General features: G+C 60.0%; 1 protein-coding gene across 2 annotated transcripts in view; it reads left to right on the forward strand.

Annotated features, from left to right (window-relative positions):
- Nucleotides 1-21,437, forward strand: part of SEZ6L (seizure related 6 homolog like) — a 46,885-nt gene that overhangs the window by 16,797 nt on the left and 8,651 nt on the right. For both annotated transcript variants that reach the window (XM_054844856.1, XM_054844857.1), the window contains exons 2-6: nt 11,640-12,386; nt 12,648-12,781; nt 19,269-19,461; nt 20,045-20,230; nt 20,674-20,839. In XM_054844856.1, the coding sequence (XP_054700831.1) occupies nt 11,640-12,386; nt 12,648-12,781; nt 19,269-19,461; nt 20,045-20,230; nt 20,674-20,839 (1,426 nt within the window). The remainder of the gene's footprint in view (nt 1-11,639; nt 12,387-12,647; nt 12,782-19,268; nt 19,462-20,044; nt 20,231-20,673; nt 20,840-21,437) is intronic.

Raw genomic sequence — 21,437 nt, forward strand, 5'->3', positions numbered from 1 at the left:
CGGAGGTTTGGCACCAGGAATTTAGCAGGAAGACTAGAAAACTCTATGGGAAACTTTCTATTTGCACCTAGTGAGGCTCAGCTTTCAAAAAAATGAATTACTCCTTGAAACCACCCTGCTAATTCATTTCAGACAGGCCAATCCGCCCATAACAAGGCAGAGACCGTTTCTTTCTTACGTTGGAAATTATAAAAAACTGCAGTGAACTCAAATTAACACCCGCATCAAAGTGCTGCTATCTCTAATGGCTTTGCTCCCCTGCTCCATGGTCCCCATCAGCTTGTCTATCTCTGCTGAAGTATCAGGATAATTAATCACACCCATCCGCTGGGGAGGCGGTGGCACAGAGCCGGGACAAGTCAGCACGCGACAGGTCGTATCGTTTCCACGCTGCAAATCTCTTGATTCCTCCGTAACTGGATGAGCCTTTTTAATTCCTCTTCCTCGTTAGCTGCTGCTGCTCCTCCCGCAGCCGAGTCGCGTCCCTTTGGGAAGGAGCTGGGCATTTCCCAGCCCGGGCTGGGGGCATTCCCCGGGGACAGGGGGCTCTGCCAGGGCTGCTGCTGGGGAGTGAGGGGTGCCAGGGCGCTGGTGCTCGGGGCACAGCGGGGCTGGGGCATCGTGGGGACACGGGGACCCACAGGCAGCGGCTCCCAGAGCGAGGGGGAGCGTGGGCAGGTGCCCCTGAAGCTGCAGGTGCCCGCACCGAGCTGGTGTGGCTGAAACAAATGCCTGAGAGTCAAAGTCTCATTGACTCCAGCTCCGCGAAGCAGCACCGGGGAGGAAAATCCATTTTCCTCATAGCTTGGAGAAGTGTGTAATTTCCAGGCATCTGTCAGGCCGCTGTGGATCGTTAGAGCAGTTACGAGCTTCTCTGGAGCACGGGGGTGGGGGGTGAGGTTTCCAAGTTTAATTCCCGTCTTCCTGGCGGTGTCCTTGCTCCCGAGCGAAGCGAGTCAGGCACAGGCAGTACGGATTCGCCACTAAAGCGGGTTTGACAAGAGCGTTTCATGGTCAGAGTATTACCCGAGTATTGGCCGGGTGGGCAGCGGGGAGGAGAGCCTGGTCCCTCCTGGCCACGGCTCCTGGGCTGAGCACCACTGCCAGCATCCTCGCCGGTAATGAGGGGTTTCCATGGCAACCTTATGTGAGCGTTGCTAGTGACACAGATGTAAATTTTAAAATGAAATATTCAGACCACAGTCCTATGAGCATAAATAAACCCCTGCACATGGCCAATTTAACAGCATTTTAAAGCAGCTCAGAAACTCCCCAGGGCCAGAGGAGTCTCTGTGGCATGAGGAAATTCATGAAACGGAAGGAAAAGCGCCCTGACCCCATCCCGCCCCAGGACCCCCAGCCCAGTCCCTGGCCTGAGCCCAGCGCAGCCCCGAGCTCCGGGGCAGAATCAAATCAGCAAGGAGAGGTGCTAATTACAACCCGTGCTGCGGCAGATGCGGCACTCGGGGGCTGCGCAGGAGGGACGTCCAGACACCCACAGGAACGGGACACAGATGGGTCCTGAGGCTCCCTGACCTCTGCTGCAGCCTCCTCCCAAGCAAAGCCTGAGCATCTCTCTGCTTCTGCACTACCTGCCTGCTCACTGCTCTTCGGCACAGCTACGGGGAAGACACGCCGGCCGGCTCCATCCACCGCAGCCAACTGCGGAGCCCCGCACACCCCGCTGCACCCCGCACTTATTTCTAAGAGCCCCCCGCTATTGCAGAAGCGCTGGGAAGGGCTGCAGAGCATTCTTACTGCCCTCAAACATGCAACATCCACATCTTCCCGGGGAGCAGGGCCGAGCACTGGAGTCTAGGGGCTCCCTGCACCCCCGGGCTGTCGCCCCATGGAGCAGAAGGACCCAGGGATGGGCACCGCTCCTGCATCCCTTGTGCCACACTGGGCACCAAACCATAGGAGGATTATTTTCTATTTTCTCCGACTGCAACACGAACGGTTGGATGAAAGCCATCCGCGAGCCTCCCCGCTCCTGCCTCGCCGGCTGCAGGTGGCACAAAATCACCTTTACGCAGGAGAGCGGCTCAGAAACGCCCGATGCGACAGGCAGATCCTGCTCTGGCTGCGTTTATCCGTGCTTCTACATGGATGACTCACCGATGATCGGATTGCTACTATTTTATTTGCTTATAGGTTGAACTGTCTGGGTGCTCTTGAGAAAACCTCTTTTTCCATTGGAAAAAACTTAATTTGCTGAAATTCTAACCACAGGAAGGAGCAGGTTTCAAATCTCCTATTTGGAGACACATGGCTATCTAGGCTCTATCGGTCTGTTTTGACATTTTGAAAGTGAAAGACTGTTTTGATTCAGGTTTTTCTGCTCTTCAAGATTTAAGGCAAAAATCTTTTTAAATCTGAAACCAGACCAAAGCATTTCCAATCCGTCACACTGGAGTGTTTTGACGGACCCAACCTGCTGCCTCTTTTTTTTTTTCTTAGATCCCTGGTTCACACTCAAACTCTCTAGCTTTTTTCTCCCTGATGGTGAAATCCATATGGCATGTGCTGGAGACCAGCATGCGATGGAGGTCCCAGGAGAGCAAGACGTGTGCGGGGCCCCCGCTGCCCCTTCCCACCACGCAGCCCTCCGTCGATGCGGGGTTGTGTCAGAGACCGGCCTCGACACCCCCCTTTTATCCGAGGTCTGGATCAGCCCTGTATGATTGTGCAGAAGGGAGTTTTGGGTTTAGTTAGCACCTCCGCCCGGGGCGTGCAGAGGGCCAGGCTGGAGGGCAGGAGGAGAACCGGGGCAGGAGCTCTGCACACTCGCCAGCCTGGCAGCGCGGGCAGCAGTGCAGGCAGCACCGACTCTGCTGCCAGACTCAGTCCTGTACAGCCCTGCCTCTGCCTGCAGGCAGGAATCAAGCTCTCCCGGCCAGACACTGCTGCCTGCGGGCACTCACGGCAGGCACAGCACCCCGTGCAGGTGTTCCCGTCGCCCCGTGCACGCGTGATCCCGTTTGTCCCATCGCGGGCCAACCCTCCTTCATCGACCTGGCAGTAGTTGGTTATTCTGGGGGTTCAGCCTGCTCCTTCGACTGCTCGCACACCGTCGCAGGCTTTAGATTACATCTCTGCCTGCAGGCACCACAGGCTCCGGGGAGATAAAGGAAGACAGATTTGGCCTGACCAAAGTGGCTGCAGCATCCCAACAGCGGAGGCTGCCGGGCTCCATCCTTAACGGCGGGATCGGTGCAGCCACCTGAGCGGCTTGGGCTGCAACGCAGGGAGCCCCGGCGCAGCGGAGAGGCGAGTGCCAGCCGGGGCATCCCGGGGCACAGCTCCGGGGGACCTGCCTGAGCTACCTGGCCTCAGCGTTTCACTCACCCACATCCAGGAGAGGAGGGAGCCTCTGCTCCAAAGCACATCCTTCACGCTGCACGAGCGGTGCCGGCCGGCGCGCAGAGGCGGTTATGCTCATTACGGCTATTGATTGCCCCGTTTCACCTGCCGATGGAGCCTGTGACAAGGCTGAGATGAACCATCTGCTGGGGTTCATTGCTCTGCTCAGTCCTCTCTCCTCGCCACCTCGGTCCCCGCCGTGCCATCCATCTCACTCTTCCGAGAGCCTCATTCAAGGCAGGGAACACACAAAAAAATTGAACTGTACTCCACAAATAAATCAAGGCAGCATCTTTTTAAAGGAAAGCTTATTGCATGTCCCCAGCTGGTTTGGAGGAGTAGCTCTGTGGCACAGAGCATCCCTGAGCACGGGTACCAGGGCAGCGACGTGCACCATTCCCAGACACCCACACCCCAGAGAGCCCCCTCCCCAGCCACCACCCTCACCTGGCCTCGCAGACACACAAAGACTCATGGTCTGCACCATCACCCCTGGGGTGAGGTGCTACAATGCCTCCCTGCTCCTGGGCAGCCAGCACGTCCCGCAGGCAGCACCCAGCCAGGGCGAGGGGGCTGCGCTGCAAGCAGCCCACCCCAGAGCGGCACAGCACAGGCACGGCACAGGCACGGCACAGGCACGGCACAGGCACGGCACAGGCACGGCACAGGCACGGCACATCTCCTCAACAGCATCCCCTGACAGAGAAATCCTCACAGCTCCCTGCAGAGCAGGCTGAGCCTCAGTCCTGCCCCTGGGAAGCCCTATGCCCAAGCCAAGCCTATCCACCTGGGCCTGGCTTTATTGCAAAGTGGGGCCAGCTGCTCCCATGGACCCTTAAAGGGGGCTTGATCCCAAGAGCAGGGCACCCCTGGAGCAGGGCACCCCCGGAGCAGGGCACCCCCAGAGCTGGCACGGGGCCGGGGGTGTGCAGAGGCAGGGGGTGCCGGGGGGTGCAGGATCAGTCCCAGCACTCGGGAGGGCTCGGGTGAGGCGTCTGCAGCAGAAGCAGCTCCGGGCAGGATTAGCCGATCCCAGCACGCTGTCAATCTGCCTAAGCCCGTCACACAGGCAGAGCACGGGGGCTGAACACCACCATTAATAGCATCCGTCTAAGCTTCTCAGGGTTTCTGGTATAATCAGATCGCTAAAACCTTCAGGACGGTGACTACTGAACTTGAGCAATCAAGCCTCCATCCTCCGGCAGCCGGAGAACGTGTGCTCGCAGCGAGGCAGCGATAGCATCGGCATTAGTAATGGGAACCCGGCGATACAGCTACTCATGGTTTAGCTCTTTCAGGAGCACAGCAGCAAAATGAGTGCTTTATGATTATTTCAGCATCCTTTTATCAAGCATTTGCAGTTCCCTAATTCCTTTAAGCCCCTCTGGCTGAGATATCGGCAGCAATCAGATTTGCCCATCTCTCTCCAGCCACGGCACCGCTGGAGCAGCACACGAGCGTCTGCCATCGCTGGCCGTGGCCGCAGGACATGGTCCCATCTCGCCGGCTGGGGCTGCGGGGGTCCCGGAGACTCTCCCTCGTGGGGATAAAGCTCTGGGGCTGGGGAGGCCACGGCAGGTGGGTCCCTGCACCGCGGGGACCCGGGGCTGAGCCTCCCGTGGGAATGGCGTGGCCGCGCGGCGTGGCCCCGGGAAGGGCCGTGGGGACTCGGCGTGCTCCAGGGCTGCCCAGACACGCTGCGCTGTGCTGGCGGGGAGGCTGCGACGAGAGCTGCTGCTCATCCCGCGTGCTGGGCTGATGGAGCAGAGATCACAGATGCTGGGGTTGTTTCCGAGGAGGCGGCTGCTGCCCCGGGCGCCGTCCCCAGGAGCTGAGCTGATGGCGGTGGCTCCTGAACCGGGCACCAGCATCCCTGGGGCCATCGCGGAGCCTCGAGCCTGGGCAGGGACCGCAGTGGTGTGGGCAAGGTGCTTTGAACGCCGTGCCTCTCATCCCCTGCTGCTCCCGAAGGCTTTTGGGGCCGAACAAGCTCTTCACCATGTCCTTAATTGGAAGCGCCTTGATTGCCGGGGGCTCCCTGCTGCTGGGGACCAGCACAGGCACCGGTCGCGGCTGCTGCCGGCGGGGGACATCTGATGGCACCGCGGGTTTCAGCGCAGGTTGTGTCGGCTAATTCAAGGTCCAGAGGCTGAAACCTTCGTCTCCCAGCCACGCCGCGCTGGGTCACAGGCTGAGGCTGCAGGTGCCCCGTGCCCAGGAGCGCAGCCGGGCCCCCCTCGGCGGGGATGTGGGGACGCTGGTGCTGCGGCCGCCAGGCAGCCAAAAACTGTCCCTGCCCTGTGCGAAACCCAGGCAAGCTGCTTTTTGAGAGGGAATGCTGAAAAGCCTGTTTCGCTTTTCTGGAGAGCAAGAGCTGATAGCGTATGAAATTGTGGCAAAGGGGAGAGCTTGAGCTCGTGTTTAATTAGTTTTCTTTCATTCGCCTGGCCTTGCAATCTCATTCGCTCTTTTGCTTAATACATTACAGTTCGCTCAGTTAATGCGCCTGGGCCGTCACAGCAAATTCCAGGCCACAACCCGAAATCTGTTGCTGGGTGCGCACAGATCATGGGCAATAAGCAGATTTATTTCTGAGCTGCAGGAAAACAAAATTCTTCAAAAGAGCAAGAGAAAACTATCCTAAATGGCAAAGAAAAGGCTCTTTGCACCTGAAAAAATACTGTCAGAACAATTAGTTGTTCTTCGTAAGGGCAGAAGGATTGCGTGGGTAACAGAGCGCAGACCACGGGTGTGTTGGTCTGCGAGGTCATTAGTCTTTCTCGCTCTGACAGCAAGTTTCAGAGAGGCATTTGTACTCATTTGTGTATATTTAAGATGCTTTTGGCGACAAGGGCACTCTGTGAGCAGCTCAAGGTGCTGCTCAGGTGGGTGGGTGGCTGGTGCCGTGCAAGCACCCAGTTGAGTGCTGGGTCTGGGTGAGGGGAGCAGCTTTGACAGCCCCTGCCCTGCCTGCCTGCCCTGCCTGCCCTGCCTGCCTGCCTGCCTGCCCTGCCTGCCTGCCTGCCCTGCCACGCCTCCTGCCCCGCTGCCTCTCGAGACCCCCGTGCCATCACCCCAGCCCCGGGCACTGGGGCCGTGTCCCCACCGCCGGCCCTGGCTGGCGTGCAGCCCGCACGCTCCCACACGCAGCACCGCGCTCAGCACCCGTGCCCTGCAGAGGAGAGAGCGCTTCCGACAGCGGCTAAGTATAAACCGTGGGGGAGTAAAAGCTGGTTGGAGACATCCTCCCTGGAGCCGAGCTTCCTTCCTCGGTGTTTACATGCCAGTATCTAGGCAGATCCCAGAATAGACCTGAAGATGAGCTGTCGTTTTGCATTAAGGTCACTTGTGCTCCAAACTGGCCCGGACGTTTCGGTCCCATCTCGCAGGAGCAGCCGCCCATGCCAGCGCCAGTGCGGAGCGCAGTGCCCTGGGTGCTGCGTGCCGGGGGGGAGCAGGGACTGCGGGAGCTGCCTGCAGAGGCTTTCGTGGATTTAGAGAAGCCTTTCCAGCCTCAAATCGCATGCAAGTGCTCCTGATCAAGTTACAAGATAAACCCCTTGTACACCTTGATAGCATTTACTTCCTCCGGAGCTGGTTTAGCAGATTAGATCAAGGTCAAACGTGATCATTTCTCCTCCACCAGCTCAGTGTCTCTGGATCGATCGCTTGTGCAGAACAGGACGGATTTTGGCAGCTGGGAAGGGTCCTGCTCCGCCTGCCCCGGCCCCCAGCCGGGCATCCCGTGGGGCTGGGGCGGTGGTGGGGAGCGCGGGCATCCTGCAGCGCTGGGTGATGTGAAACAGCCTCAGCCCATGCTGGGAGTGGGCAGCGGAGAGCGAGAGCCCGGCTGTGAGAGCAGCCCAAGCAGTCATCCCGTGCCGACAACATTTCCTGCCTGCTGTTACGATAATATTTTTGCTACCACAACTCAGAGTAAATCCGCAGAATTGATTACAAATCACTGATGGTTTACTTAGCACTCCGGTGGCATTAGGTGGCCGGGCTGCATCACTCTGCTTCTGGGAGGGGAAGGGGCTGCAGAGCTGCCAGCGATGAACGCCAGCCACCGACCCCCCGTGCTCGGGTGCTGGCTCCGGGATGGAAATGCCCCAAAGGTGCTCGGGCGATTGCAAACCTCATCTCTCGGCGTAACTACCCCGTAGTCCTTGGAGGCGGGAGAACGGCTGTTTGCATTCAGATCGGTATGGAAGGCATCTTACCAAAGCCTACCCGTATCCTAATATCAAATAGGGAAACCTACTGCGATCCTTCCGTAAGGACGAGGATACTCAGTTCTGCTTCACCTGCTCTTTGCTTTCCCTAAAGCCTCGCGCACCCCGGAGAGGCCGTGGGAGGGGGAATGTGCTTCTGCAGGCAGCGACACCCCCTCCGTGTGTGGGGCCTCTGCCCCCCGGGAGGGAAGAGCTGGTGGTTCCCTTCCCGAGACGGGCACCGGGCAGCAGTGCGTGGAGGAAAGCAGCCGAGCGGGGAGGAGAGCGGGCACAGGGCGTGCGCCAGGGCCACGGGGCTCACGGTGCCACGCCACCACGCGTGGGGTGGGACAGGGGTCTGGCAGCGCCGGGGAGGCAGCAGGCAGGGCTGGCAGCCGCACCTCGGGGACGTGCTGGAGCACAGCTCCGGTTTGGGGGTGGCGATGCAATCTGGAGTTAAGATCGTTAATCACTTCTCGTTCTGGTAACATGGAATATGCCTTTATTAATCACTGATGCCAGGGCCCCCGTGCCTCCATCTCCCCGCTCCAGCCTGGCTGCCTTCGCTTCCCTGAAATACACATTCGCCCTTTACAAACTAAAGCGTGTTAAGTATCTCATTACAGAGTCGCTATACAGAGTGTTTTATTTCATGCTTTGTTAAGGACGGAATCATTTAAATGCATCCTGGCAAAGGATCTAATAAGAAATTAGACAACTTTCTGAAAGCATAAAATATGGTTTAACGGCAACATCCATTAGAATTAGAGTTCACGTGACAAATAACCCAGGGATGCCGTTTTGCTGCCTCTGGTAACACACTGCCTTTAAGGACTCCGGTTCCTGTAGGAACACCCTGACTGTCCCACTGTGAGCCGGTGTCCCACCACGTCCCACCGTGTCCCACCAGCCGGTGAACCCCCTGCCCTCTCCTCCCGGGGCCGTGCCGCCTTCTCCTTGTCTGACAGCCCCATCTTCTCCCGTAACGGAGAACCTGTTTTGCTGCAGAGCACTAAAGCCGATGAGCTGAGCCACGGCCAGAGCAGCAGCAGTGGGACAGCAGCCACCAGCCGCCCGCCCCGGGCTTGGGCTGGGACAAGCAGCCTAACGCCCTGCAGAACTTGTCAGGGAAGGAGAGTTGACGCTGGTACTGTCTTGGGGACCGATTCCCCCCCATCGCCCCATGGCAGGATGCCCCAGGGGTGGGATGGAGAGGGAAGCAGAGACCCTCAGAATGGAGCGGAGGGTGTGGGGGCTCCCTGGCTGCCCCACCAGCAGCGTGCGTGGGGACACCGAGGCACCCAGCCTCCCCGGGGGGAACTGGGGGAGATTATTCAGAGCTGACACAAGTCAGTGGTTGCAGACGACACGTGTGAAATGTCTCCTAATGTGCTAAGGGAATCGGCTAATGAATTTGCTGAGCCACTGCTAATTAAAGAATTAATTTTTTAAGTCATGGGAAACATAACGGGAGAGACCTGGCCGCCCTTGGTAGTCGGGACTGACTTGCCTGTGGATGGGTCTGCAGCTCGGCCAGCCGAGAGCAGGGGGCAGCGGCTTGGGTGGGCACGGGCACGGCCCTGGCTGCCCCAGAGAACAGGGGCTACGGACCAGCCCGGGCGGCTGCCGCAGTGTAAGGGCTCTGCGAGGAGCAGGAGCAGCTCAGGGACTGCCCTGGCACAGCCCAGCGAGGAGAGACGAGCCCGCCAGCAGCGGAGGGGAAGGCTCCTGCGCTCCTGCAGTGCATTCACTGCACAGACCTGGACAAAAATACATCTCCAGCCTCGGAGAAGTAGATTTTGTAAACTCCATCCTTCGGGCTGACTCTCCCAGCCTTCGCCTTTTGCTGCTGTGTTCCCTTATCTTCAGTTCTTGCTAGGAACAGCTTTGATCCTCCAGAAGACAGAGCGCAGTCAGCTTTCAGCAGGCAGCTTCCGCCCGTCCCTCCTGCCCCGCAGGCACCGGCTGCCCGGTTAACGGCTGGGGATATTCCCCGTCCCACGGTGCGTTCCCGAGGGTGACGCTGGGCTGCTTTCCCTGCAGGGTGACCACGTGGAGCAGTGACCACTGCTTATCCCTGCACAGGCTGCAGCAAGAATAACCACTCGGTTGTAAAGGGAACTGGCAGGGATCACTGGGGCATTCAGGGCCAGACTCTGCCACCCCATTGCCACTGTGGGTCCCTTTTGTCCCCGGCACGTGTGGAGGTGACAGTGCCGGGGTGCCTGGTCCATCCGGGCGGGCGCTCGCACCTTACGGTGTATGAGCCCAGGTCCCCTGATCCTGCACATCCAAGTAATGCAGGGGCCGAGCGTTGTGCATGCGAGTCACCTCCAAGCGAGCGCACACCTCTGCAGAAAGCCGAGCGGGTACCCGAGTGCTTCCAGGATCAGCACTTAAATGTGTAAGGAGAGGCAACAGCTGGATGGCACAAACACGCCAGGGGAGCCGCAGCGCGGCCGGGGATCACGAGCAGCATAACAAGCAGCCGTGTTCTGCGGCGTCACCGCCGAGGGGGGTTTAAGGTCCCCTCCATCTCGTGCCCCCATGCCGGCACCGTGCTGACCCAGCGGTGCCGGTGCCAACCAGCTGAACTGCGCCGCTGCTGTGCCGGAGCAGAGCCATGCCAGGCTGCACCGTGGTGTGCCCAGCACGGCACCCACCAGCTGGGCGACGGCAAAACTAACGCTAAGGCGTCAGAAGCAGAAGTTGAAAGGCATTAAAATCACAGGGTGATGTCTAGGGCGCTCGGACTCCGGGGGGAACGGTACTCTGCTGCGGCCATCACCCTGCAGGGCCCCTGTGCTCCAGGTTTCACATCCAAAAGCTCCTTTCTTCCTTTTCGCTCCGGTCCTACCTTCATTAGTAGAATTTGAAATGCAAAAATTCAAGTTAAATTTAATGCAAGCGTTGTGCTTTTGTTTAAAGTGTCTGTAACGCTAATTGCATTGAAGTGCCCAGGGTGAGCCAGAGGTTTATCGTGCTTTGCTGGACTCTGATGGGGACCTGGCTGCCCCTCCGGTCCCCATCCTGCGGAGACCCAGCACCATGGTGGGACACGCATCCCGGCTGCCCCCGCGGGCATGTCACAGCAGCTAGAAGGGCTTTTTGGAGCTGGTCGGTGCCTTCATTTGCAGTTGCTGAGGGGAGCACGTGCCCGGGCAGCCCCGGGACAGCAGCGGGGCTGGGGGGGTTGCACACCCTGCCCTTGCCAAGGGCTGGCACCCCATGTTTCGGGGACTCGGGCTCCAAACCCTCCCGGGGGAGCTGAGGGGGCTGGAATTATGGTCTTTAAGTACCGTGCATTAAGCATCTTCCCTGGCAACTGCTGTTTCCATGGAAAATGTTGACTCTCTGCCTCTCGGAGCTTTCTGCAGCATTTCGCAGAGCCGCGGTGCTGCTTATAGCTTATTTTACATCATGGACTGCAGCCCAATCAGACCCATCGGTGGTGAATAAATCTGTATTTCATGCAATTAAACTCCCTGACCGAAGCGGTGGCGGTGAGGCTTTGATTATTCTTTCTTTCCCGCGCATCGCTTTGCCCAACACAAAAGGTTAGTTGCTGCCTAAGGAGCGACTTTGCAGGCACGGGCGGTGTTTTGCTGCGGGAGGCTGGAGGAAGCCGGTTAATCGGCGTCTGTTCCCCGCCAGGCAGCAGCGTGGGGAAGACAATGGGAAGGAGCCACGGCCTAATCAGGCACTTTGAAATAGCCATGTTTGCTGATGACAATTGCAAAAATAAAGGCTTTTCACTGAGACCGAGCCAGAGCAACAAACTCAGCAGGACCGAGTGAACCTCCCTGAACAAGTGACCTCTAGATAAAAAGACCAAAAAGCAGCTCTGAGACGGTGAGATAAGGCCACCGAGTTTCAGCAGAAACTCAACTTTCAGGGAGTCGGGGCAGGCTCATTATTGCTTTCCCATAATGAGCCCGTTTGGAAGAGCGGCAGGCATTCAATCAGCCGCAGCTCCCCGGGGGGCTGATTTCGTGCCGCCAGCACAGCTATAATTTCATGCCCAGAATTGCCCACGTCCCACTTTTCCCCATTTTTTTGCAGACAGCGGATCAGGGGCAGCTCTGGTCCCCGCCAGCCTGGACCCTCTCGCTGCGGATGAGCTGAAGGACAAGACGCCCGGCCGAGCCGGGGAGCTCGGGCACGCCATGGGTTCGGCCAGCGGAGCCAGGGAGCTCGGGCACGCCACTGCCCTCAACCTGCTGCCGGCCGCGGAGGACAGCGCCGAGCCGGCAGCGGAGGAGACGACGCTGCTGGTGCAGAGCCACGTCCTGCCAATGCCCACCGCCGCCCCCGATGCCGATGCAAAACAAACTTTCCCTGTTAAGAAAAAGCCACCTACTCTAAAGCAAGCAAATATGGCAAGGAAGCACCCAAGGCCCAAGCCCACCCTGCCAGGGCCCCCCAGGGCTGCCTCCCCGGCCAGCCCGCTGGGCTCCGGGCTCCCCACCGCCTCCCAAGAGCCGCACACACCGGCAGAGGCAGAGGCAGCGGCCGGGGTGGGGGACGCGGAGCAGAGCCCCCCCAACCTGCCCTGGGGCGGCCGGGTCACTACCAGCCACCCCGCGCTGCAGATCTCCCCATCCACCCTGCCGCCGGTGGTCCCTCGGCTCTTCCCCGACAGCACGGGTGATGCCGGTGAGGCTCCGACCGCAGCTCCCGCCAGCGCCGCCGTTAACAGGACGAACGGTGCGGAGAGCGAGGTGCACGGCTCTACGTCGGAAGAGAACCAAGAAACCACCACGTCCACCATCATCACCACCACGGTGATAACCACGGAGCCCACCCCGGGTAAGCCGCGCCGCCTGCACGGGACCGGGGAGCTCGGGAGCGGGGTTATGGCAGCTGGCGGGCAGCAGCTCTGCGTGCGGTGCTGGCGGCACCGCCTGCCTTTGGGGCTGCCTAAAACCTTCTGCACTTCGGCGGTGTCGGCGCTGGAGCGGGGACCCGGGTGCTGGGTTTTAGGGCAGGGCACGGGGGGAGCACCGGGCGCGGAAGGGAGCTGCTGGTGAGCCGTTCCCCGGCGCAGTCGCTGACACGCGTTCCCCCCAGTCCTCTGCACCATGAGCTTCCACGACCCTGAGGGCTACATCGATTCCACGGACTACCCCCCGCTGCCCCTGCACAGCTACCTGGAGTGCACCTACAATGTCACCGTCTACACAGGCTACGGCGTCGAGCTCCAGGTGAGAAGCGCGTCGGTGGGGGGGATCACCGTGGCCTGAGCCCCCTGCTCCATGGCAGCACATGATGCAAAGCACCCATGGCCTCGGGCACGGCTGCCCCGGGCACCTGCACCTGCTAAAAAACACCCGTCCCAGGGAAAAAAATAGATTTTTCTTAGGTCATGTAATAAATAAACTGTTCGAGGGAACTGGTACATCCTGAACGTCAGCGATGATTAAAGCGTTAAAATGCCAGGCAATTAATTTAACAACGAGGCACTGGCAGGCAATTTGCAAAAAAGGCACTCAGCCTTCGTGGGAAGGGTGAAGCAGCAGCGCCGTCTCCAGCATGGCAACCACCAGCCCTCTGCCCTCGCTCCCCTACCTGTCGGGAGGCGTGCGGGCAGCTCAGGGGTGTGCGGGCAGCTCAGGGGTGTGCGGGCAGCTCAGGGGTGTGCGGGCAGCCCAGGGGTGTGCGGGCAGCCCAGGGGTGTGCGGGCAGCTCACGGGTGTGCAGGCAGCCCCAAGGCATCTGGGTGGGCAGCCCAAGTCCGCTCTCCAGCCAGCACTTGCTTTGGATGGGTTTTGACAAACGGCTCCTACACCGAAGCAGGGCCACGACCCAAACAGCTGAAGGATAAAAACCACACGGACAAGCGGGCATTTTGCAGCAAACCCCAGCAGCAGCAAGCGTGCACGCTGCGGCAGAGCCAGGGCTGAGTTTCTGCAGGAAGGTGTCTGTAAATGCTGTGAGCCGGCACACACGGGAGCACAGAGCGGCGGGCACGGCCGGCGCGGGTGCAGCACACCGTGTGCCAGGGCCGCTGCCGTGCCGGCGCTGTGCAAACCCATCGGTGCGGGGGGGTCTGGCCCAGGGAGGTGTGCTCAGTCAGCTCTCCCCAAAACCTGCGTCCCACAGCCTGGCAAGCCCCAGGGCAGGGGCCCTGACACGTTTCAAACACCATTAATCCACAGCCTCCATGCTCTGGTGTGCAGTCCTTTCTTGTTCTTCAATTTTCCCCATGTCACCATTCGCATCCAATTAAAATCCATTAACTTTTAATCTGTGTAATTAAGAATGTGCATTAAAAAGAGTAGTAGTTCCAGCGAGCTTGTTCCTGCCGTCCCTCCGGCGGGCACGAAGGGCTGACCTCTGCGGCGCAACTGCCGCCGTGGAAGCCGGCCGGGGAGGGGAGGTTGCCCTGGGAGCTGGCAGAGCCGGGCAGCGGCAGCAGCGGCGCAGGGGCGAGCACTGGGATGCGTGCGCATCTCAGACACTTTCCCATGGCAGTCACTGTCTCCCCAAATCCGCAGGGTGCTAAAGACAGGCTGCTCCGCTGTAAATTCGCCTCCGTCCATAATCCATCAGGTGACACCACTCCTGACCTCGCTCCATTGTAAGCTGAGATTTTAATGGAGCATAAAATTAGCCTCCACCCCCCCGAGCTTTGCATTTCGCTTTGCTGATGCTTCTGAGCATTTCAGACAAATTAAATCACAACAGCGGGCGCACGCTGGCTGAGCGTGGCCTCGTCTGGAGCTGACCGAGCATGCACCGTGCAGCCCGTCCGGCAACAGCCCCCGGGGTGCCTGAGATGCCCACGGGTGGCCGGGCAGGGCTGAGCCACCCTGGCTGGATGGGCACCGGTGGGAGCTGGAGGAGGATGGGCCCTGGGGCTGCAGGCAGCGGTGCTGAGTGCCCTGGAGCCGCTGCCTGCAGCTGAGTGCAGCAAAAAGCCTGCCCGTGCCCTGCCCCAGGGCGGCCAGCGGCTCAGCAGAGGTTACCGAGGAGGGAAGGGGGGTGCCGGTCCCTGCCCTGCCGCTGCAGGGCCCCTCTGCAGGTGCCCACACAGGAGGACTGACGTGCTCCGGTGCGGCAGCATCGCTGAGTGCCTGACCCAAGGCTGCGGGCAGCGAGCTCTGCAGAAGGCCTTTTAACCGTTTAGGCAGCAGCAGCAGCATGATTTATGTCCCAAGGAAGCTAGAAATAGCATTCATGGCGAGCAAGACACAACGGATTTATACCCTCTCTTTAGTCCGTGCAGGGGATGTCACACACGATACATGCTGATGAGCCCATGGAGGAGACAGTGTGGTGCAGAGACTTTGTGTTTGCACACAGACCTGGTGTTAAAAGGACAAGTCCACCCCGGCTGTCAGCCCTGAGCAGCAGCGCTGAGTGCTGCTGGCACAGAAAGCTCCGGTCCCACAGCTGGGATGTTCCCCCACCACCACGAACAGGCTTTGCCGTAAGGACTCGTGCCCCGCTGCTCCCGACAAGCCTGCAAGACGAGCGCGAGAGGCAGGAGCAGAACCTGAGGCACCCCGGCACAGGGCATCGCTGGCGGGGAGGGGGCGGCTGGCTGGCAGGCAGCCCCAGCACCACCCCAGCCCCTCACCCTGGGGCACAGCACAGCAGAAGGGCCAGTAATGGCGGGGTTTGGCTTATCCCTAGCCCTTGCCTCCCCTCCCAGGCGCCAGGACCCATGGCGGTGGACAGGGAAAGCGCGTGGTCCCGGGCACCATCCCAGCAGCGTGCCTCAGTTTCCCCATTTGTAAACCAAGACTGACGGCCTCGTTCCATGCCCCTCTCCAGCTTGCGCTTTGGGGAGCGATTAGCACAGACGTGCTGGAAGGTGGCAGCCCTAATTCTGTAATATTTCCCGCCAGAAGGGCTGGGACTGGCGGCGGCACGGAGGACTGGTGATCACAGAGGTGGTGGCAGCTGGCAGGTCGGGGAGCAGAGGGAGGGGTGCTGGAGCAGCTGATGGACAGCGGGTACCGCTGCTCATCCCCGGTGTGCCGGCCTGGCTGTGGGCAACGCCAGCGCCCGAGCCGGGTGGGACAGCCCTTACCTCCCCACTGTCCCCCCTTGCTTTGCCTGGTGCTGACAGACTCCCTTCCACCACTTTTTAATTATTTCACATGTACAAGCGCTGCGAGCTTCAGTGGCTCCGAGGCTAATTACATCGGGCAGGTGCTGGAGTAACGCAGTGCAACTTCCTCAGCTGCCTCACTATGATGTGGATAATTGGTTAACATTTAAGTGATTTGGATTTAATTCACAGCTCCTGTAATGGAGATGGGCAGGGGAGACCTTGTTGGGTGAGGAGCAGGAGCAGGAGCAGGAGCAGGAGCAGGAGCAGGAGCAGGAGCAGGAGCAGGAGCAGGAGCAGGAGCAGGAGCAGGAGCAGGAGCAGGAGCAGGAGCAGGAGCAGGAGCAGGAGCAGGAGCAGGAGCAGGAGCAGGGCTCAGCTCTCAGCTCTCCTCTCCTGCTGCGGTGGCGTGATGCAAAAGTGACCCATGGGGATTTCTTTTTTTGTGTGGATTTGCTGGGGCTGAGCTGTGAGCTCTGGAGGCTGGACCTGCTCAGGGATGCTGGTTTGGGAGAAGCCAGGCTGGGCTGGGGAGCGGAGCTGTGTGGGTGCTGTGCCGCTCTGCGGTGGGGTGGGCTGGATGGGCTCTGCATGGGGCCTGGGCTGGTGCACTCCCCTGTCATGAGTGGTGCACGGTCTCAGCAGGTCCTGCTGGAGGCTGGACATGAGGAAGGATGTCCTGGAGAACACGGGGAAAGGTCTGCCCCAGGGTTCAGCATGCTGCATGGGGAGGGCAGAGCAATGGAAGGGGAAGTGGTCCTACCTTTGTGAATCTCGTTAAAGGCATCTGCAGAGGAAAAGAGAAGCCCCTGGGCCAGGAGGGTGCTGACCCTGCACGGGGGTCACCTCTCAATGCAGGGACTGTGGGAGAGCCTGGTGGTAGCAGAAATGACTGCAGCCTTGCAGCCCTGACCCGAAATAGAGACCAGGGCTGCTCCTGCAGGCACTCGGAGCTCCTCAGGAGGCCACAAGGACCCTCCGCTTCCTTCCCTCGAGCCCCTGGGAGCCAGACCCTCGCTTGCTGCGGGGGAAATCTGGCTTCGGTGAGGAGCAGGTGTGAAGCCTGGATGTCAGGCATGGCCTCAGGGAGGGCTGCCAGCAAACCTGCCTGGTGCAGGGGGCTGCCCAGCACCACATGAGAGCTCAGGGGTTCCTGCTCAGCTCGCTGTCTGCAGCCCCCCGTGCCCCTTGCAGCATCCTGGAGAGAGCTGTGCCTGAGCCTGCCTGCCCCCGTGCCAGCCGAGTCGCACCATCGCAACCCTGGGAGCTGTGGAGCAGCCAGCTCTCCGAATGCTTAGTTCAATTATATTTATTTTTAAAATTCTTGAATCTTCTTGGCAGGAAATAGAATTTCCCTGAAGAGATTTTTTTTCTAGTGGGTGAGCAAGGCTGGCAGTCTGAATCAAGGATCCCTCCTGTCTTCCCAACAGACTCTTTAGGAGCTGACATTGGTGCAGTCTTTGATTAAAGTAAGAACTTGTCCTCCCCAGCCCCTGCAGGAACTCGCACATATGGTCCCTCTCGCAGCGGCTGACGGTCCCTGGCGCGAGGCCACTGCATCCGTCTGTACCCGCCGGTTCCCGCAGAGCGGCCGGGGTCCGCCGGGGATGCCTGGCACGGGGACCGGCAGGTCCCTGCTCTGGGCTCCTCTGAGCCCGGCTTTACAGTGCGGGGAGGCTGACGGTGGAGCCGAGCGGTGCCCCCACCCCGCACACCCTGGAAGGGCCAGGGAGATGCCACAGCGTTCATCAGCTCCTCCCTTCCGCAGAGCTCTGCCTGCTCCTCTGAAATCCCTTCCCGGTGGCAGAGCTGGGGGGCCAGAGCAGAGCAGCTCGGCTGCAATCGGCTGCTTGGATGGCGCTCCTGAACCCTCCTCCTTCTAATTTGCAGAGTGATTGGGTGCTAGAGCGTGTTTGATGCTAGTCATCGCTGCAGGAAGGTAGCTGGGGAGCAGGTTTGTCTTTGAGTGATTTCAGAACAAAACATGTTAGAAACACCCTGGAAATGTCTTTGCGGTGATTCAGACCTTGTTTGGGAAGAAAAACTCTGTCCCAGGGGGAGCTGGGGGGAAGTCGTTCACTTTGTACGCAGCCCACTTGGCATCCCTGGATCCTGCGCTCCAAATAACTCATCCCCAATAACATCTAATTCATTCCATTTATTAATAATTAGATCTGAGCCAGCCCACCAGAGGCAACGTGTGCGTGCTGTGCTGGGGAGGCACGTCCTCAGGACAAAACCTGGAGAAGAAGAAACACCCCGGGGCAGGTCGGGGGCCAGGGCACGCACTTGCCCCCGACACGCTGCGCAGCACCCGTGAGGACCAAGGACTGCTTTTCCCCGCAGCGAGGAGCAGAGACTCCCTGCAGTGACCCAGCACCCTGCTGCAAAATAAGGCAAAATCAGCCCCTCCTGGGTTAAAAGCGTGGGCCGGGGTGAACCCAGGCACGCTCCCACCCAGCCTGGGGCTGCTCAGCCCAGCCCCGCAGCACGGACCGGGCTTTTCCAGGCACGGCTCAGGGCTTAGAGACCTTTGGGGCACGCAGGGAGTTACTTGATGAGGTCGGGGTGGGTTTTCCCGAGGAAATCTCGCTTCTTCCAGCAGAAGGTCAGAGGATGCCAAGCACTGCGGGTGGCTCTGTGCACAGCACCAGCGGCCCTCGGAGCCAGGCACATCCCCACCTCGTGCGCCGGGTGGGAGAGACGGACACGGTTGTGACAAGAGCAACAAATCCTTCTAGTCACAACATCGTCGGGAGCACTCGCAATTACGGGCTGAGGCTGTGGCGTGTGCTAAATATAGAGCCCTGGTCCTCGCGCACTTAAGGAAACAAATGATCTGATGAGCATCTTTCTGCTGAAATAGGAGCCCATTTATTAAGCTAAATGGACGTGAAATGCAAATGTGAGGTTACTTTTCAGCTATTTCCAAATAATAATTAAAGCCTTTTGGGACTGCTCATTAGACACATTTGCCATGTGACTCCCGATCCACTCCCCGGTGTGGAAGAGGGATCCCGGGGAGGATGCCTGGTGCACGGGGTAGCTGGCGAGCACCAAACCCTCCCAAACACCCTGGTTTAGTTGCAGGCCTGTGCCGAACAGCCCAGCCACGGCTGAGACCAGTGAGCCGCGGCCACGCTCTGTGCCACAGTGCCCCGAAATGCAGGTCTGCTCCCAGGGCTGGCACTGGTGGAGCTGGGACCCCACCACTACCCCAACCGGCAGCTCCTGGTACCCCTCCCTCTTCCTCTCGTCTCACCCTCACCGCCTCTACCCGCCTGCCCAAACGCCCGCGTCTCGGCAGGGAAGCAGATGTGAGTGAACTTGTGCCGCACAGGAGCGTCCGGCTTTGAACGCGTCTCCCGTGAGCGGCTCTGGCTGCCCAGGGGAGGAACAAAGGGTCGTGGGGGTCCCTTGGGCTCCCGTGGGGCACCGACTGCTGCACCGCAGGTGCTGTCCGCAGTGAGCTGCCAGTGCTCGGAGCAGCGCAGAGGGACGGCTGCGGTGGTGCAGGGCTCGGCAGCTGCGGGCACGGCGTGTGTTTGGGGCTGGGATGTGACCCTTTGCCCAGCACCCCACCGGGACCCCCGCCTTCGCCCCCGCAGCTCACAGTCTCTGCTCCCACCCAGGTGAAGAGCGTGAACCTGTCTGACGGGGAGGTGCTCTCCATCCGCGGGGTGGACGGCGATGCTCTGGTGGTCCTGGCCAACCAGACCCTGCTGGTGGAGGGCCAGGTGATCCGCAGCCCCACCAACACCATCTCCGTCTACTTCCGCACCTTCCAGGACGACGTGGTGGGGACCTTCCAGCTCCACTACCAGGGTGGGTGCCTCCCCGCTGCGGGCACGCGAGCAGGGGTGGGATGGGTGTCAGTCCCGTGGGGCTCAGCCCCACCGGGCTGCGAGGGGGGAAGGATGCCAGGCTCTGCCCCCACAGACCAGCCAGGCTCCTGTTTCGCTGCGTGCCTGCGCTCAGAGCATCGGCTGGGACACGTCGAGCAGCAGCCTGTGTTGTGCCCAGAGCAGAAGGTTCAACGTGCACCGATGTCCCGGACCCCGGCGCTGGCTGTGCTCCTCGCACCCACCCTGCCCCATTTCTGTCCCCGTGCAGCAGCTCTTCCTGCACAGACTGACTGCAAGACTATTTTTTTCCTCGAAGAACTATAAAAAATAGATGAGTTCAAGCAAATTCTTTTTAAAATAGAAACTGGGTCTGGGCAAAAGCAGTAACAGGTGGAGAAGCAGCAGCGGGGTGGTTTGTCAGTGCTCTGCAGCTGGCACCCAGCAGCGAGGTCTGTCCATGGCACCGTGGGCACATCCAGCCTGTCCCCACCGCTCCCCCCATGACCGCGGGGTGGCTCGGAGCAGACAAGCCCTAAGCTCTGAAATGTGTGTGCTTGTTCCAGTGTTTATGCTGAGCTGCAACTTTCCACGGAGACCTGACTTCGGAGATGTCACCGTGATGGATTTGCACTCGGGTGGAATTGCTCATTTTCACTGTCACCTGGGCTACGAGCTGCAGGGTCCCAGGGTGCTTACATGCATCAACGCGTCGAGGCCGCACTGGAGCAGCCCAGAGCCAATCTGCTCAGGTACGCTCCTCGTTAGTTAACCTCAGTGCTAAGCAAAACTGGGATTCCCCAAAGAAAAAGAGTTAGAATTGCTTTCTTTGTGCTGTGAGTTGAATGTGGTCCTGGGAGAGAGTGAAAGCGATGCCCAGCTCTGCGCGCAGCGCAACTCGAGGTACTGTGGGTTTTCACATCAGTGGCAGCAGAATCTGCTGCCTAATTAGGCAGGTAAGGGAAAGGAAATTACAGGTCTTATGTGTATATGTGAGCATATATGTGTGTGCATAAAGCAAAGCCAGGCCAGGCAAGAGGTTCGTATGTTAAAGACTGCCGAGACCTGGGCAGGCATCAGTGGAGTGCTTCACCCCCTTTGCTGTGCGGAAGCCCCGGGTGCAAATGCCTGCCCATACCCTTTGCCTCGCCCGTCTCCCTGCCCGTCTCAGCGGGGCTGTGCTCTGTGTCGGCAGCACCCTGCGGCGGGACAGTCCACAACGCCACCATCGGCCGCGTCCTCTCGCCCAGCTACACGGGGAACCAGTCGAGCAGCATGTACTGCGTGTGGGCGATCGGGGCCCCCCCGGGCCAGAAGCTGCACCTGCACTTCGAGAAGCTGCTGCTGACCGAGAAGGACAGGTGAGGCTCTGCGAGCCGCTCATGCGCCCGGGTGCTGCTGGCCGGCGGCGAGGTCCGTGCTGAGCCCGTATCCCTGCACCCCCGGGACTGCAGAGAGCTTTGCCCTGCCCAGGGTGAGGAGCGGGGAGCTTTGCTGGGTGCTAAACATGCCAAGGGTTGGAAGCTCCCAGCTGGCCTCAGCTCCTCCACCTCGCACCTCCTGCCCTCCCGGTGCCCGGTGTCCCGGCAGGCAGCACCGACCCAAGCTCGGGGTGCAGCGCGGAGGAAGCTGCCAGCCAGAGGATGGTGGGGACGGGGCAGGGAAGGGTCCTGGTGCAGAAGAGGAGGTTCCTGATTCAGGTGTTCAAGCATTCGGGAGGCAAGACAGGTCTTGGAGCCAAAAGAGCTGCAAGAGGCAGGCGCAGAGCACCATCCCCTGCTATCCCGAGGCCCTGCGCGTCGTGCCACGAGATCTTGCCGGTGATGCAGTGTGCTGTGTCACACTTATCCCTTCCTCCCCCCGAATACCCAACGCCCAGCGCTGCTCGTCGCCACGGCACAAGAAGCTGCAAATCCCACGCTATCTGCATCCGTAACACAAAGCACACGCTTACAGTGC

The sequence above is a fragment of the Grus americana genome, chromosome 16 (genome assembly GCF_028858705.1).
Source record: "Grus americana isolate bGruAme1 chromosome 16, bGruAme1.mat, whole genome shotgun sequence".
Classification (NCBI taxonomy): domain Eukaryota; kingdom Metazoa; phylum Chordata; class Aves; order Gruiformes; family Gruidae; genus Grus; species Grus americana.